The following is a 19752-nucleotide window of genomic DNA, read 5'->3' as shown; positions in this document are numbered from 1 at the left end:
CATATATAGTTAAATAGAATGGAAACTGTAACGCGTTCGATATTTTCGAGTGGCTCCGGTTTGCGTTATACACGCACAGGAAGGACCCAACAATAATGGTCAGCAGCGGCCATTGACGATTGGGCATTGGCCATCCTGAATATTCCACCCTCCCGATGATTCAATTCGACAATGGACCATTCGCACGGACAATGCTATGGTCAAGCGTGCGGGAGGTTGCAAAATAGGGCGCCAGCTGACCCCTGACCCACCCGTTAAACCACCCCCAGCATGCGTGGGTGGTTCAATGGGCTTTCACTCGTATTAGGACCGATCTGTGAGACAGATAATGATGAAAGTACAAAATTTCAAAATTATTCAAAATTACATTTTTTCATTATCTTTAAACAGTTTGGTCCATTCTCATCTCACTGATACATCTCCATTCCAATACAGTGTAAAAGTTTTCTATTCTGGTTTTTCAATGCTTAACCATTGCCATATAGTGTATGCTATATGGTCGCGTAGGAAATCCATCATTAGACACGTTACACTGTCAGATTGGAACAGACTGTAGCGAAATGAACCTAAGCCGGCTGTGTGCTTCTTTCCCTGTTTGTACAATCCACTCGCTCTCCCCCTATTTTCCTACAGTTCTCTCGACCCTTCGCAGCTTCCCTCTGGAAGGATCGCAGTCTAACCTATAACTCCCCTTTGCTGCAGCCACGATCCTTTGTCTATTTTCATCGACGCTAACTTCACTCTGTAACTAAGTTATATCAATGTGAACCACACGATCCCGTTCGTCAATACACATACTATGCATTGCGAGAAATGTGACGAAATATATATATATATATATATATATTAATTGATACTAAAACAACTTAATATTCGTCCATCCGTAATAATGAGTATTTGAAAAATTTCAAAATTTGTGTACGATTAATTATTTTTATGCATTGCGAGAAATGTGACGAAGCTGCAGCCACGATCCTTTGTCTATTTTCATCGACGCTAACTTCACTCTGTAACTAAGTTATATCAATGTGAACCACACGATCCCGTTCGTCAATACACATACTATGCATTGCGAGAAATGTGACGAAATATATATATATATATATATATATTAATTGATACTAAAACAACTTAATATTCGTCCATCCGTAATAATGAGTATTTGAAAAATTTCAAAATTTGTGTACGATTAATTATTTTTGAATTAATTAATTTGAAGTCAATCAGCTTAATTAGTTGAATGGTATATGTGGGTAGGTGGGTATAATCAAGTATCGTTTATACGACTAATTAATGGCAAACGTCATTGAGGCACTTAGTGTATACTATATTTCATTTGATATATATTACAGTACGTGTTAGCAGTTATCTAAATGGCTGATGGAAGTAGGAACAACAAACTAGATTATTAAAACCGATGGGAACGGGTGCCACGACGCCCCGCGTCGTCTGGTTGCGTCCCTGGACGTCGGCGTCGGCTGCGGGTAGCAATAATTACAGCAATTGATTAATTAACAGAATTAGATAATCTGCGGATCGATCTGGCGTTAAGTAATTGACCGGGACGTGTCTTTGCCAATAAATACCTATGTATCCACATATGTGTACACATATGTATCTATATAGTCAATTGCCAACAGACAATTCCTGGCAATTGGACAATCAGCATTTACAATTACCACCCGTGCGAGTGGGTCCACATATCATGGTTAGTAGTGCAGTTCAGGGTATACGTATTCACGTATGTGTATATCTATATACTCAGGATGGAATTGACCGAAGGCAATTTATGCCCATTTTTTATATCCCAAATAATTCATCCCCTCGTTTAGAAATTCCAGGAGCCAATTACAAATGGTTTATTGGAGTAACCAAGGAAAAAGTCGAGCTTGGAGTGAATTTGCCTGTAGGTTTAACCGTGTATCTTTTTATCGTATTGTAAAAAAAAAAAAAAAAAAAGAAACCTAGACAATTCGAACCATCCTTTTATATGACGTAAACTCCTGAAACACGTTTCTCGGAGGGTCGCGCCGTTTCTACCTGCGAAAAATATTTAACACCCCCTGATATTTTCGGGGGAGGAACGGACAAAAAAAAAAGGAAGGTACCACTGGCATCTTTTTTTTCTTCCTCCCTTTTTCCTCTTTTACGACTTAACAACAACCCTTACGCTTAGTGTCCATACCGAATAACTTGAAAGGCGTTGCCTCACCCTTCACATTTTTTTCTTCTGCTCTTCCTACCCCAAGAACGCAATAAGGCTGCAGTTAAGGGACTTTCAAGGAAGTGAAATCTGACGAAGAATACATTTAGTAGCTATAAAAGAAAAAATTCCTTAAATTACCTGGAAACAATAAAAACTGTCTATCTTCGCTGAATATACGTGTGCGACGAAGTAGCGAGTATTTAGGAATTTTGAATAAAAAAAATGTAACTAGCCTGCACACACGGTGGAACATGGCAGAAGTGGAGTAAGAGGGTGTCTTCTATAATTCAGTAGGGCTGCGAATGGGGTAGAGGGGGTGGTCGAGGGATCAGGGCCGGATAATGTATGTACCCTTCGAAAATGGGGGTGGCGGTGCTGATCGTGGCGTGAAGCGAGAGTGGCGAAAACGGAGAAAGGCAGATGAGAGAAAGTGCGATGATGGCATTGCGACGCTGGGCGTCGAAAAAGGACATTAGATCGACAGGAGCGTGTGGGGTTACATGGAGTGCCCAGGCTCTGAAGCTACCCGAAGCCTCCAAAGCAAAAGGCCAGCTGAGAAGAGGGGCAGTGCTGACCAACGCGAACGGACGGACTTGCCTCACCAGTAGTAAAGTTGCCCCCGATAGGAGAGCGTGAAAATATCGAAATTCTTTGAAAAAATAAATAAAACGCGTAAATTTTTGTAAATTTTTATTCGGGAATTAAGAAATTTTTAATTTAGAATATTTAGACTATTTTCCTTTACTGACTTGTAGGATACGGTGTGTAATGCAAAGAACGTATAAGACTCGTGAATTTGAGTGTAACTGTATAAACACGGTGAATAAATTTTGACGTTTCGATGGATTTTTCGAAAAGTTTTCGACTTTCATTTTTATGTCGACAGTGTTGAGTTCCTTTGTGACTTGTGCTCTGCCACGTGGTTTTTATTTCGAAAGACTTAAATGTAAAACTGAGTGGTGGTAATTTTAAAAAATTGTGATTTTTTTCATTTTTTTTTTTTTTTTTTTTCTTATCATAATTATTTGTCACGATTTACCAATGGTTGTGGGAATCTGTCATTATCGCAGCAAGACAAAAATGCATGCTGATACCAAGACTGCATTTCATATACGTAAGTTGATAAAATTACATATCAATGACTAATGAACAATACCTATATTCACTGTTCAAAGGATTTCCCATAATATATACATATACCCATAGTCATTCCCGTATAAATTTCACAGAATGACCGATAGCCACCAGCATGCGTCAAGCTGTCATACGTTTCCAGCATAAGCATAGACCAAATGAAAACAAAACACGAGTGTCCCGCATTCTGAAGAAAGTGATCCCGTAAATTTATCAGAATCGAGAAAGATCATTTGATGATGGTGGTTAGCGACAACATTGGCAATTGTAGAATGTATCTTTTTCTCAATTCACATTTTAAACTCGAAGCCCCCATAATGGTGGTTGTCACATAGTCCCTATGCCCAACCCCCTTCAGAGCAACCCCCATATAGAGACTAACCACCGTCAATCACCCCCGAATCATCCCCTACATCAAGACCTCCTCTCTCATTGGTGGATTTGACCGATAAAGTTTTGTACAAAATTCCTAACGAAACCCCATGAGCGTAATCACCATAAATTTTTTTCCCTATGGCCATAATAGCGTCTACCACTGAATCATCAAATTTTAAATGACTAGTCAATCGTCACTCGAATATCATTCGCAATAGTTGGAAATCAAGGGAGGTGGTTGAATATTCCCACGTGGTGTCAATACTTATCAGGGACGTTTGAGTTTTAAAATGCAAACCAACCCCTGTCCATTCTGACTAGACTAACACGATTGGGGTCGATCTCGCCATTTAAAAAAAAAACTACCCTCACGTTTTACCAAGTTCTGCCACGTACTGCACTTCATGATTTTTGTCATTTTTTTTTTTCAAACATGCATACCTCTTATTTTCTTAAAATATTCGGACTTGACGTTTCAAAAAAAAGTTCTTGATTAAATTCAGAAATTTCGAAAATTTTATTTATTTTAGTCATACAAACTGCGTATTAATTTAGGCATTCTAATGAGTCGCTAGCTGGCACTTGAAGTCTTTCTTGACTAAGCTCATAATGATAGTTAAATCGGATTAACCCGATAGGTCGAGTGTCAGTTATGCTTTGCATTATCGCTGGATTCCACGCTCATGCATCGATCCCAGGATTACAATAAAAGAGTAAAAAAAAAACCCAGAAAATCAAAAGACAAATTCACAGACAACAACACAGTAAGGGAAAAAAAAAGCAAGAGGATCCTTCGAAACATCCAACAACACAGAATAATCCAACCCAACCTTAACATCCATGAAAATTCTTAATAGCCCTAGAATACCTGGCGCGGAACGTAAAAGAAATAACGTAGAGCCACCACCAGCAGTAGCGACAGGATCCCATCGTAATCTCGGGGGTCGTTTTATCAGATCGTTATCCTGGGATCTGGCCGTGTTCCTTACGGGGCCCGGTCACGATCATGAGGCCCCTTAGAAGAGAAGTCCCAAGGGACCGAGTTAAGCTCCCTGCTTAATTAAGCGTTATGAGTCGATCTCTTGTTAAGTAAAGGGGCCTTATTGAAAGGTACCCACCCGCTACGGCACTGGCTCTATTACCTATAGTCATACGCAATAGCATGTCCGACACGCTATATATATATATACGTACGTGATATAATACAAGAAAATACAGGGAGTTACAAATGACGAAAGGTATAGCTGTATCGATTTGATCTTGCTTTATTACGTTATGGTACATCCAGAAAACAGGATACACCATTTTCCACGAGCGGCCACGTCCCGGTACGATATTTCTTCTCCTGCCACTGGCAAGATGGCGCTTGAGAATTAATTAATTACATCTACCAGGCCTGGCCCAGCTTCCGCGGCCTAATTCGATTTCTCCCAATTGAGTTGTTCGCTCGGAACTCCGTTTCGTTCTTACTTACCACCCCCGTTTCCTTTCTTCACCATCTCCACCTCCCCTATCCCACCCCCTGGTAATCCTGGGGTGAGATTTTTTTTCTTCCTCGTCCACCCCACCTTTGCAAAGTTATTATTGATATTTACACGGTACGACAATTATCGGCAAACTCTTTCGCGTTAACCCCCCCTTTCCTACCCTTATTTATATACCTGCTCTTGTTTCTTATGTGGGCCTGTAGAGAAGTGTATATATATATATATATATAGCTTAGAAGCATTGCTAGATAAAATACAGTGACAAGAAAGACTAAGGTAGACTAATAGGGAACACGTGTAGGATTGTATGTGTCTATATGAAACGTACTATACAGTATGTATACACTGTGCGGTATATAGATATGTATTTACTATAGCGTACGTAGGATAGTGCTAACGGGGTAAAATTATTTTTACTTTCTTTTGCAATTTGCGACACCAAATCGAGACTCCCACTGGTCTCACCCCATTGGACCTTCTGTTTCAGCCCTTGAACTCCTCCAGCATCCCTTCTACCAGTACCAGGTCCTTTAACTCCCTCTCCCGTTATCCCACTGCCAGAACCACTCACATTGGATATAATATATCGTCCGGATTAGTTGGGGGCCCCCTTATTGTTTTCCACTCCCACTGTACTCTCTCTCTTTTGCTTTTTCTTTACCTCTTACCCCACTGCCACCCCACTGAGGCCAACGCCATCTCGAGATCCTCGACCACCCTTAGTTATAACTTAATTACAAGAAAAGCCGGCCAGACAGCGCGGACTCGCGCCGAGGCGAAAAGGCTATACGAAAGCGGCCGCGATATATTAGATTTTCGTCATTAGAAACTTTTTGCTTCTGGAAATACTCCTGGAACGAAGGAAACGAAGGAAACGAAGGAGAACATACCCTTCAGCTTCCCTTGTCGGAGTTTAGCTACCCCGTTGCTCGCCTCGCTCGTGTGTCATGTTCGATTTTTCTTGGAACATACAACTAATGGATGTAATATTTTGAGATGTGGCATTTTTCTACGAACAGATTAATTGCCGGAGAAAAAGTCAATTTAATTTTTTTTTATTTATTTTTTTTTTCGTGTTTAGATCGCGCGACCGTCAAGGGATTTTGAGTTTGGTCCAGATGCGAATTGATTTAATGTGAAAGAAAATGTAAGAAATTTTTTTATTGGTTAGAATATCAAGATGATATACAGGGCACAGTCCGGGACATTGGATATTCATGTTGTTAATTGCCGACAAACTTTTTTAATTAGTTGGGGTAATTATGGGTAGATCATCTTAGCGATCCTTAAGATCGAGCTCTTAATTGTCAGCCATAACACAGGTACGACTCTTGTACGTAGGATAGGCAGTTGCACCAATTAAATAGAATTTCTGTTATTATTTTTTAAATAGCCAGGTACTGCAGAATTTACATTTTAATGAATATTCAATTTGATACTTTTCTTCACTTCACGCATATGTGGTTACCAATTAATTGTGCCAACAAGGCACTGAATGATTATCTCGAATCTTGCTGAGAATCTTATCGTGTCACTATTTATAATATTTTTTTTTGTAATTACTATCTTACCGTCATTGCCATATGGGAATCGTATATTCGAATATATATATATATACCTGTACTTTCATCAGCGTTCTCAGAGGATCTGTAATTGTTTTGCGAAAAACACCCTTGCCCTTTACCAGAGGGTGCTAATGGCTCATTGTTACGTCCGTGGCAACGTGAACGCTAACACGAAGCACGTGTACTTTATAGCTGAAATGCCTGGACACCTTCAGACTTATCTAATAAAATTCCGTACAACGTTAGGCAAGAGCCGAGACCGTAATTTGATTAGAAATAATTTTCCAAAAAATTGATTGAAAACAGGTGCGCTTAGGATAGAAAAAAAAAATCATGATCTATGAAAATTCACGAACAGATCGATTATTATTAGCGACGCCGTGCATTAAGAAAAGACTGTTATCCAAAGGGGTTGTTCTTAGGGGTGCAGGAAACCAATAAAGGGGTTGGACCCTTTATGCACAACACACGTTTGGCACGCGCATCCCCAAGCTACCAAACAACAACCCTTCTTAGTCCCAGGGACACTCATCAATTTCAAATAATTTTCCCCCCACCACCCCTTCAATCCCATCCCCAAGTTCGATGTCGTTCTACCAATTTCTATTTTAGCTTTCTCGCTACTTCTTTTTTTCTCTCACTTTCATTCGACTACACCCCCGATGCACAATGCAGCTCGGGCCATCTGTAAGGGCGCGAGCAGCAACCCCCTACACTCACCCCCGGACCCTTTAAGCAATTATTTCGGAATCCATCAGTTTTCGCCAGGATTAGGTCGACTCGAGAGCGATTAACGCTTCGGTAATGATCGATCGTGTACCTACTGTAGGTTCCTGACGTCATATTAGAGAACTAATTGCCCTTTGAGACAACCTCCATTCGTTTCCCTTGATCAGTGGATTTTCTAGAGTTTCATTCAGCCTTTTTTTCCCCGAGCTGGTATAAATGATATATTTATGTATCTCTAAGGGGGTGGATATACGTAACTTGATGGATAGGGGGTATACGTCTAGCGGACCCATCGGATAATGCTTTTACAGTACACAGTGAATACAATCTAGGGGTTGGTCTTGCGGTGATTAGTTTTTCCATTTTCAACCCCTTCTCGGGCAAAATATCTTTCATAATAAGGGAAGGACTTTCTACTAGCCAATCAAACTAGCCGCTAGTCCAAGCGACCCTTGGTAGAGGCGGGGGAGGGGGATTCGTTGGACAAGGCGGTTACCATGGAGACGGGAAGATCAAGTAGTGGTCGCTCCCGGTAGAGAGGGGTACCAGGGGGTTGATTTCTTCATAACGGCCGCCATTATCGCACCCCCGTCGAGCACTCCTCATTATGTCACCAAGCGGAAAGGAAATATTCTTGTTTTAAAAATAATCTTTCTCGTAATGGCGTCCCGTTGCATTTATTCGATTTCAACCCCATTACTGCTTACACCCCTAATATAATTATTTCGTATTTTTAACGGCACTTTAGTCAGGTAGATTTTTCACGATCGTTCTGATACTGTGATTTTTTTTTATTACCCACGTTCAACCCCTACCCCATCCACCCCCCGAAGGAATATCATATGGAGAACGATACGGGCCGCGTATTTTACCAATGGAGATACGTGGTTTCCATATCGACCTATTCGAATGCATATAGGGGGTGGCTTTTAAAAATTGATGCCGCCACGCAAACTAGATTCAAAACCGCATCCGGTATTCATATAGTGACCAAAGAAAAAGAAGATAAAAGACATATATATATGTGTATATATATATATATATATATGTACTCTGTATGATTATAATATAATACAACGTAACAGGGGTAGTCGGAGTCACTTGCATGTTATATGTACAAGAGTTCTGTATGTATAAAACCACCCTAAAATCAGCTTCGATTTTCTTCTTAGCCACTGACCACAAATGCCCAAAGTCGTGATTAATATTTCACACATACCTTGTATATAGACCTGGGTATCTACATCATGCTTGTTACACTTGTTATTATAGGTTTTTCATGAATTATTAAAATCTCGTTTCCACCCTTATCTATACACCCTTCGCCACATTGCCTATCTGCTGCCGTAGATGAAAGTCATTTTTAAAAATAATTTTTTTTTAACAAATACATTTTTGATAATTTTTTTCATATTGGTATTTTTTGTAACTTTTATCAGTACCAACCCTTACATTCAGCATGGCTCAGAGTCGAAGAGAGAAGAAAAGCCTAGTGATTTTGTAGCGAATGAGATCATAATCGTGAAATAATGATAAAACCCACGGCTTTGTCATTATTGCACGACTTCGCATATATGTATATACTTTATATACATATATATGTCAGCATATATTGCTTAGACTGGCATATATCTATATATAACAGTCCCTCGATGAGGCATACGTGCTTGAAAATATTGCAATGCCATTCGCTGGCTGACCTTTATGAATACTAAGAAGCGACCAACCGCAGACACGCGATGCAGCGCTGTCAGAAAATCGGAGAGAATTAATAATTAACCGCTAGTAGACAGAACAGCCATAGACAAGGGTAGTGGATAAAAATTTTCCACACATTTTTTTTATCATACAAAAAATATTTTCAATCTACATACGCATTGCTACGTACAGGGGGTGAATATTAGAATTTCAAAAATGTATATTTTTCAGTTAAATATTTTGGAATTTTTTTCATCAACTAGTTTACGCATGTATATTATGTGATAATGAAAATTCTACAGGTGCACATTTTATATTGGTTTCGAATATTTCATCTGATCCCTCGCTCTTTTTACCTGAACAAATATACCTTTGCCTTTAAAAGCATTGGCATTCCGTCTGCAGCATCCCTGAGACGTATGTCTAGCTGTAACTTCTCGACGACACTCTTGGGGGTTTCTATTGGACAACATGGCCGACTTATATGTATGCACGTAGTTTAGTGTGTATATATATATATATGAAGTCTCCAGCGCTGAAAAGAGGTAAACGTCGGTATTGAACTTTTGACAGGAAACCTTCATTAGCTGCAGCATCTTTCTCGCGCAGCATCCTACCGTATTCTCACCCATTGTTCTAACTAGACGGTGTTTGCCGGGAGTAGGTGTTAAGCCCTACTGTAAACAGACCCGATACAAACAGTCGTGATCTCTCATGATGTCGTAGGAAAAATTTTAGTGAGACGAAGTTGCAGCTTTTATTTGAAAAAAAAATATTATCTTTATTTTTCTTATTTTATTCCATGAAAAGAGGTAATTGGTCACATCAAGATGGACGCGGGACACTCATTAAGGACCGTAAGCATGCACGCTTCTCGTTAGTACATGAAAACGGAGTCGTAAATGATACTGTTATTGTTTTGGATGGTAATTTGTAGAGATCATTGAGAATTCGAGAGCATACAGGGCGATTCAGTTGAAAAAGTATCCATAAAATTAAAAAATCGTAATTGTGAGTTATTTGAATTTTTAGGGAAATACCTTTGTTTTTAAATTTATAATAATTTCTTTTTTTATTATCGATTAATTTCTGTTTATAGCGCGTCTGTGGCATGGATGCTGTCGTGTCTGATTTGGTGCATTTTAATCGGGTAACCCTATATAAAGCTCTTTGTGGATCTGCAGGCGGATGGTACCACCCACTTCCGGTCCAGCTTAGTAATTCTGCTGCTGTAGGTCAGGTCATAGCTTCGTTCTCATATTTTTCGACTGTAATTCTCATGAATTGCTACAGCGCAGTGGGTGGAGCGACACCTGATTAAAATCGCATTAGTGGAAACGTAAGGTGCACCGAAGCATATAGTTCCTATGTATTTTTAGATTCTATGTGATTGTCAATAATTTTGAATGAAAATAAATGAATGAAAAATTGTGATATAATTCGGTGTAGCGGATCTTTTTTCGAAATTTGAGATACACCGAGGTAAAATGTCTGTGACGATATTTGGAAATGATAGTCCTCGGGAAGGATGTACTATAATGTTATTGAGAATTCTCCCCTTAGTGTATATGGTCTCCCATAAGAACCCGTATTGAAATGTCTTCTCGTATGGGGTAGAAAGGTAGGATTATCTGAATACAGTCGTTTCGGGCTGAGTAGCGAGCCCCCAGGGTGCAGTAGGTGGCCAGCCTGGGGGTTGGTCAACCCTGGTGACGTATGGTGGTCATCTCCTGCCGGAATTACCACCATATCCCATGGCCGGTCGCCAAGGGGTTTCCAAATAGATTATTTGAATATTGGATCCTGGTAAAATTTCAGGAAATTCTCAAATTTCGAAAAAAAAAAAACAAATTTATAACCACTGTGTAACGAAGGTTTTAGTTTAATTTGAAAAAATTTCGAAATCACCAATTCGAAATTTTTATTAATTTTGAGAACATTTTTTGTTACAGCGAGCGATGCTCTTGGCAGGATCGACAAGGAACCCCCGTCACCGGAATCTATACAGGGTGAGTTTTTTTTAAATAATAATTAATAATTTTTTTTTTATATAAAGATTTTATAACTGAGACGTATAAGAAGAAGAGGCCTGGCGTTCTTTCCCTTCACCCTTTCACCCATGTCCACCCTTATGGTGTGTTTATCGCTCCACTAATTTCTTTCCAAGTAAAATATGTCATAAAGTCAATTACGGTGGGCCGAGTCCCGCCTCTATGCCGAAGCCGCGTGGTTTGTCATTCGTTTTCGAGTAGTCGAGTTCGTAGCTCTTGGGGCCTTAAGGCCCTGAAGGAACGAGAAGCAGAGGATAGATGGTTTGAAAGATGGATTTTCATGGTGCTCGTAAAAAAAATACGAGTCACCGTAAGCCCCACGAAATTTTTAGTCTACCGATATAATTCGCTACAATTTGCAAAGATTAAAGTGTTCCAGAGTTTGCGAAAAGGGCATAAGGGTGGGGTTGCGCTTAAGTTCTCTGTTAGAAATATTTCTACCATTATTCGGGAATAACTTTTACCCGAAATTGACTTGTTCTTTTTTTTTTTTTTTTGTAAAAAAGAAGCAAAATATAATTCGCACACTCCCGTGGGAAACTTCAACTGTTCGATAATTTTACCTCAATACCCCTGAAATAACATCGTGGAACCTAACCTGCGATTCTGCAGTGCCTAATAAAAATTCTCTACCGTTTTCCCAAAACTATCTAATAAACACCCTCTAATGTTTTTGGGACAACGTTAACTTGTCCCATTAGAAACAGAGATGCGCTCAGACCAACTATTAAAGTCCAATTTCATCGATCTTCGCCGTTTACGTTGTATCAGAAAGTTACGTCCTTTGCGATATTCCCCGACGCAAGATTCGCAGTCCCGTAAACCACGAGAGACAAGGAAACATGAAGTGGTAACATAAAAGTTGACAAAAGATCGAAAATTGACATTTATTGCCACAACGGATCCCCGACTATTCGCATAACCAAAAATTTCTCATATACAAAATTCTTTCGTACGTATAACGCACTACCGTGAAAAGTACCGAATTTTCATACAAGATCATTACGTCGGTTTACAATGATACAGGAGGTACTTAAGAAATGCATAAAAATAAAAGAAAACAAGAGAAAAGAATAAGAGTGGGCCCATCTCCTGGAAATGTTGAACCGGTCGTAACCGTAGCGCAACAGTAAGACCCATCATTGGTTGTCCAGATATGTATTGGTACCAGCAAGTATATATGGGAGCCTCGTACAGATCTCCCTACAGAGACGGCATTACCAACCTGTGTTTTACTTTATAGCATTTAGCCGGTTGTTTGTCTTATTGCTATTAGCCTTCGTCAATTAGTAATTTTATTTTAATGTGGATTCTGTGAATTCAAGAGCGGCAGGACCAGCCACTGGCTATACCATATATATATATATATGTATATAGTACCATAAAGTCCAACGCACCGGGGGGGTCTTTCGGTCAGGAGGTAGTAGAGAGTAAAAGGTAGGGCCCAACCTTGCGGGCAGGGGGACTCCACGTAGTAGCAAGCTCAAGACTGGAGCCAAGAAGAGGACTCTGCGGTAGGAGAGGGGGCATGTCATTAAGAGTCATTAATATCACGGACCTCTGTAATTTGACACACTTCCGATCGCCTAGCGTCACTGCCGCCACCCGCTCCATATTTTCACTTTTTTTCTTTTCGTCATCCTTTCCTCCTCCCTCTCTCTTCTTTTTGACCATCCTCTTTCCTTTTCTTCCACTTTTCTCTTATACTTCTTTATCCTCGTTTTTTTTTTCTACCGTATAACTATGCTCGCCAGCAGGGATGTCCGTCCTGACTGCAGACCCTGGCAAAACAACGTGGCATTACGTGATATTCGTGTCATTTTAATAGATCTCAGGGGTTCTCAAACAAGGTCGTAGAAATAATAAGAAAAATATAAAAAAAATTTTTGGAAAGATTTTTTTATACGGTAATCCCCATTTTTTGATAAAATACATTTTTACTGGGTAACACGATGTTCATCGTTTTCACTCGTTTCTTTTGCTTATTTCATGTGTACGTGACTTGAGCATAATTAATATTATATATACGTCACACTTCTTAAGCTTGTATGATCTTCTTTGGGTGTTCGTATGTAAAAAATTAATGTTTAATTAAAATGGGAATATATTCAATATATATATTTTTTTATGTATACTATACATTGATTGTTTACCTAAAATACTATAAAATCGACGAAAATCACAGGAACGAGGAATTCACGATCAATCTGCTTGGCATGCAAACGACGCGATAAACGCAAAGTTACCGGCTCGAGGAGCGTCTCGGGCTGACTTTGTTATTCAAATGATGGTTGGGTCCCATCGCCTGACCCCCAATGGAAGCTGTTCAGAATGCTCGGGAGTGCCTAGCAGACTTTCAATTCACGCGTGCCACTACCAACGCTATGCTTTAACCAAAGACTACCATATAACCGCACTACCATTACCATCGACCATAGTAAGCACCACCATAGACTTTCGTATAGCACCATGAACTTCTAGTCCATTTGTCCATTTTATGAATTGTCCCTTCCAAGTGAAGTCCTACGGTAACCTTAGCCAGTGCTAAAACCTGGGGTAAAAGAAAATCATTCAAATTTTACGAATCCAACAGCTTTTCAGGGACTTTACGATTTTTATCGATATTCCTGTGAGCGAAATTCTATATGGGAGAGAGAGAGAGAGAGAGAGAGAGAGAGAGCTTGAAAGATTTTCGATGTCCTTTGTTAAATATATGCTGATTTTCCTGAATGCCCACCACCGTTCGAAATTTTATTTACCGAGTGTAAGCAGTCCGTTTTATTGTACCTACGATTCTTGTACTTTGGACCCCGTACTTCTAGGGATTTTCCTAGGGAATTCCGTACGTTGAATTATTTAGAATTATCTAACGAAGAATTTTCATACGTGACCTTTATGCTGGGAATTATTTAACTTTTTACAAAAGTCATAGAACTGTCTGTGTATCTCCTCTTTTTTAAGTACAGGTTTATATATATATATATAATGCATGAAGGGAAGTTCACACGAGAGAACTAGGTGGGTTACCAGGCACATAAAGTCGAGAGCGCTAATCGCGTAAGGAGAAATGAAAACGAGTAGTCGCTGCTTCCAGGAAGAAATGAACGAACCGACCGAGTAGTGAAGGATTCCGAGTGAGAAGAAAAAGAAGAAGCCACGTTGAATTACCAGACAGATACCAGATGCATAGACTATACGATAGAGTAGTATACAGTATCGGCAGTGTTTCCATAGACAGGAAAGAAAAGGTCAAGGAAGGCAAAAAAGGTAGAGTCCGAATCGAAGAGTAGAAGAAAAAAATTAATAAAATTTATTGTGTGGGTGTCGGCGCCATTGGTCCCTGCCAGCTTGGCAACGAACAATTAAACCAATAACCCTGCAATTACTGATTCCATTGAAGAAAAGTCTGACGTGCAGACAACGAAGTTTCTCACAGCCAGAATATTCGTGATCTGAGAAGATTACCGAAGGACTTTTTTGTCGCTTAATAGAGAGCGCAAAAAAGCCGTTCGAGTTAGCGAGAAGCGTCGCGACGATGCGGATCTCCCATGTATGTACGAGGATGAGAAAAGGACGCTTAGGATGAGATAAGTCAGTGGCGTTGAGACGGGCGTCGCGTGTTACGACGTCATGGTGGGCGTACCGATGGACTACCAATAAAGCGGTATCCCACGCAACGATTATACATTAATTAAATAATCAATATTTATTAAGCTTATTGCGTCGATTGTGCGCCGCCGAGCATCGTATATCGCTTAATAGGCGCCATATTGTTCGTAACGACGCTATAAATATGGACGCGGCCAAATGAAGACGATAAATTTTCGAACGCCCTCGCATGTCGGCACCGTCTGTTTCATTCCTTATAAACATACATATAGGCATATGTATATGTTAAGAGAAATTTTTTGAAAAATTAATCCCTTCAAAATTCGCAGAATTGTGGACGAAAGAATATAATTTTTTGGAAATTTTTTTGAACTTTTTTGGATTCCTGAAATAAGGACGCCGGGCGCCGCGATGCGTGAAGGAAGTTTTTATACTGTTCGTTAAGCGGGTAAACGGTAGTTTTCACCCCCTCCGCCCCGGATAAGAATCAGAAAGCCACCCCTACTTCCTCCGCTTATTATAATCAATTAGCAGCCCTTTATCTACCAGCACGCGACTGCAGGGGTCTTGAACCACGTGGGGTGCAACCCTCTGGCTTTTTTTTTTATATTCGAGAAACGGGGCTGCCCTGAGCCACCCCCGCCACCCTCTATGAAAGTCGACGGGGGCACGAGGCATCCGCAACAGGCTGATGAGTGGCAAGATCCTTGTTGAAATATTTTTTTTTTCTTTCATCCCCTATTCGCTCCCTTTTTTTTTATGGAATCTTCGGTGGAACGAAATTTCCAGGTAACCTTGGACGACGGGATAACTCAAGGCTCTGTGCGAATAATTGCGGCGGACGTCTGTGGCTCCTTATTTTTCTATCTCTTACTTTAGCTCGGTCCTTTACTCGGAAGATCTTTTACGCTTCCCGAGAAACGCTCCTGTTAAACATTAAGACGGAGTTTTGGACTTTCAAGAATTTCGTCCGAAAAACACCATAATATACAAGATAAAATAGAAGGATAAAATGAAGTAAAAAATTGAAGCGTAACAAACTTTTTTTTCCAAAACTTATCCATTTTGAGGTAGCTTCTTATTTTGAGTTATTTCATCATTTTTCTAACTTCTATCAGCACCGTTAGATTATTCTTGTGAATTCACACGGGAGGACTAACCTCCAACAAAGTTATGGTGTCCATAGCGGGCAATAAGAATGGCGTCAGTATCCTGAGGTGTCCCCTGGACCAGACTTGGTTTGATGTATAATAAAAAAAGAAGCTCTGCGGGGGTTTGATAAGCCAGAGGGTATTTCACACTCGGACAAGCCTTGTATCGACTAGGGTGGTAATGTAGCGTTATTTAACTCCGTTAGCTACCCCTGACCAGTGATCGGCCGGACGCTAAAAAACGGGGTGTTCGCCGTCCCGTGAAAACACCATGAGGGCGGTGACACGCATAAAATACTTAACACACTCGACCCATAAGAGGACCCCGTTACTTTTGCGTGATACAATGCTCGTACGTCACAGCTGCAAGACCCCCAAAAAAAAATGAATCACAGGAATTAACTTTTGAAAAATCCCCAAAAATTTTTTTTCTTCGTACCAAAATAATTTTTGATAACAAATCGCGCCGTCACGATTTCGTAACTTTTCGTCACCTTCTTTTTTAATTTTTATTTTCCACCCTGTTGTCTCGTTGCTACAGTTACTGGCGGCCATTTTCAAGTGTCGGGACACGTGCCAGTGCCAATATCTGGCTGATATGTTAAAGAAGTCGCATACGTTGGGGTCAGTATAGCGTGAAAATAGAATGTAAAGTGTTCGCATCCCCTACGAACCGGAGCCTCGAGGGCCCACATAGGATTGCGATAGAAGTGAGGGGTGACGGGGGGGGGGCATCCATGGGGGGTTGGTTTGACGTGTATGACGTACCGGCCACGTGCTTCGACTACTAAGCTGACAATCACTGCCCCGAACTACGCCGGACGAATCTTAAATATGAGATATTTAAATAATCTTGTGGTGGTTCACCCCTGCGGGCTATAGTAGATTCGCCATAAGTTGGCCAACGGCCCGGAGCGACATTCTAATACCTGAATATGAAATACGTCAAGATCTTGACCTATTTTTTTCAGCCCGTAAAATACGATGGAACATTTTTATGTAATTTCATATTGATAAATAAAAAAAAAATGTTTACTATAGTTTGAGGATGGGTGGTAAGGGTGCTTTGTACAGTGCGTTTCAAAGAAGTCAGCCCGGAGGAGAACTTAGGAATGGCAATCTTCCAGTTTCTTGAATCGTGACTAAAATGGGGGGGTTGAAACCCTACTAGAAAAGAGAGTCTATATACATAGATATATATAGTAGAGTGAATATCGGGCGGTGGTCAGCAGAGTCAGAGCTACCATACATCACTGCCACAGGGGTGCCAATTCCGAATGGAGCTTGAGTGCCACTATGAAACACCCTTACGGAAACACCTTCTTTTATATGCATAGTCTCATTTCCTTATCGGAAATTTACGGTGGCTGCAAAAAGGTGGCCACGAGTACCGTACAGGAAGTAAATACGTTCTCCGCTGCATGAAATAGACAGGAAAACTATCCGTTTGAAGAATTCGAAATTTTTTAGTGTATAATTTTTTTAAGTCTGTCATCCAACCAATTTTCAAAATTTTTTTTCACCATCTGCAACCATTCGCTTTCTCAACCTTCTTACTTGATTGCCTAACCCCACTCCCTGGCTGTCTCACAAAAATATGGCCACGTGCCATAAGCCTAACATTCCGCCCGTGTAAGCTGAGCAGGATGACGTTGTGGATGATGACGGCAAGGACGATGATGATGATGATCATAGAGTCGATATAGGCTAACTGTATCTTTCTAACTGTTCTTCTAACCCGCATCTGCCTCAGCACCGGCCACCCTATTTACCACTATTTTCCGTTTCCACCTATCTGCGTATCCACTGTTAATGACGCCATGTGCATCGACCGGGCCTGATCTGGGCCTCTTAATTTCAGGGTAGGAAAAATGCTTCGTAAATTTGGATCTGTCTATATGGGCGGCGACAGCAAATGGATACGGTACCTAACTCTGATAAGATACAACCCAAAAAGAATAATGGTCACTAATGAACAATGGTTCTCCAATAATAATTAATGCTTAAACGTTTTAACGAGTCCCAGTGGGAAGTTTATGCGATATTTCAAAAATTGAATAATAACAACAGTATGAATGTCTCCTTACTTACGGATATTTGCGGTTTCCTTTTTTTCATTGTAAAATGATCCCGTCGGTACTTCCCTGTATCCGCGTGCCCCAAGTATGACGAAGAAAGGGGTAGAGGGATGGGGTTGGGGTTAAAGTTTGCCTGATTGTTGGTATGTGTGTCTGTAGGTGTGACGTATAATGGCGCGTGGTGTGGGTAAAACTGGGAATGGAAGAAAAGGGGAGAATTGGGGAGAGAGGCCCGTAGTCACGTGCCTCTGGCAGCACGCGACCAACCTAACGGTTTTAGACTCACCCCAGACCGGCCTAAAACCAGTCCACCCCTTCTGAGCTCTGCAGCGTCGTGCCGCGTCCTGCCGCCGGCTCAAAACATACGAAGAAACACTGTTATTCTATTGGCTCTGATCCCCTTTGCACACTCCTTCCCTTTTTCATGTACCCATCCGCTGCGAACGCCATACTACTTCTCAAGCATGCAGTACTTTCGTTATGCAGGATCACGACGATGTATATATTGAGATACTCAATTTTATCCGTATACGTATAACATAGAGGGAACACTGATAAGGGAGAATTTCATAAAAAATGTATATTTATTAAAAAAAATTTTTGAATTACTCTAATCAATTTCTCAGAATTCGTGAATACAGTGGCTTCGATATTTGTAAAATGTTCATACGTATATGTATATATATATAGCAATTTTTTGTTGTCGTCTAAGCTATTCCGGGACGGGGCCACCGTAGCGACGAAGCGTGGGTCCCCTTAGAAACGGACCCAGAAGCATAATCGAATGATGTAAGGCCCTAATAAAATCGTAAGTCGGTTGACAGCCGTCGAATAGCCTAGGATAGTAGCGGCAACCTCCCCCGTAAAATCGTGGGTCGCTTTTGTTGTTGCCTTACGTAAGAACGAGGAACAAGAATGGCGACGAAAGAAAACGACGTCTCGTGGCAGATGCTTGCTCAGACATTCTGCAGGCTTGATACACACTAAGGTAGCCAACCAGTCAGCCAACCAGCCAACCAAGGAACCAACTAGGGAACCAACTAAGAAGGCGAAAAAAAAACCTCTAGCTTCTTCTACAAGTTCGTGCTCTAATGCGATCTTCCATCTTATACGTATCTTACACGCCTGCCTGACTCGAACGTGAATGAATTTCACCATTGAACGCGAAAAAGAAAAGTGGTGATAAATTTTTTCCAAAAAAAAGAACCGCTCATCGATTGAACGAATTTGAGCTATTTTCAGTAATTCCAAAATTTTTATTCGATGAGATGAAATTTTACAAAATTTTAGTACGAATAAATATATTCGGACGAGGGGTTGGCGGGGAGGTCTCTAAGCGGGTGGAAAGTTGGAAAATAAATTTTGGGGGCGGACCTGAAAGGAGGGGGGTGAACGATGCAACCGCGAAATCGTAGGAAACCGTGAAAATAACGATTTCTCTTTGTGACCCGAAGGCTAACCGCAACGACGTATAAATGCGCTGGTATGACTTGACGAATTTTACGCAAGTATGAAGCCGATGTTTTATGTAGATCGGTTTTAGGATGGAGATGGCATAACGCCTCTTTCATATAAATTTAAAAAAAAAGACGCTACCGTATACCCACGATACTTCCGGTCCCACTATTTTTTTTTTTTTTTTTTTTTTTTTTTTTTCAAAAAAAAAAAA

The 19752-nt window shown here is 40.5% G+C and overlaps 1 protein-coding gene across 3 annotated transcripts in view; it reads left to right on the top strand.

The window, feature by feature from the left end:
* Window positions 1–19752, top strand: part of LOC107271979 (POU domain, class 2, transcription factor 1) — an 82915-nt gene that overhangs the window by 50435 nt on the left and 12728 nt on the right. For all 3 annotated transcript variants that reach the window (XM_015748637.2, XM_015748638.2, XM_015748636.2), the window contains one exon: window positions 11147–11203. In XM_015748637.2, the coding sequence (XP_015604123.1) occupies window positions 11147–11203 (57 nt within the window). The remainder of the gene's footprint in view (window positions 1–11146; window positions 11204–19752) is intronic.

The sequence above is a fragment of the Cephus cinctus genome, unplaced genomic scaffold, assembly GCF_000341935.2.
Source record: "Cephus cinctus unplaced genomic scaffold, Ccin1 Ccin1_scaffold1073, whole genome shotgun sequence".
Lineage (NCBI taxonomy): Eukaryota > Metazoa > Arthropoda > Insecta > Hymenoptera > Cephidae > Cephus > Cephus cinctus.
This window is presented reverse-complemented; position numbering and strand designations above follow the sequence as displayed.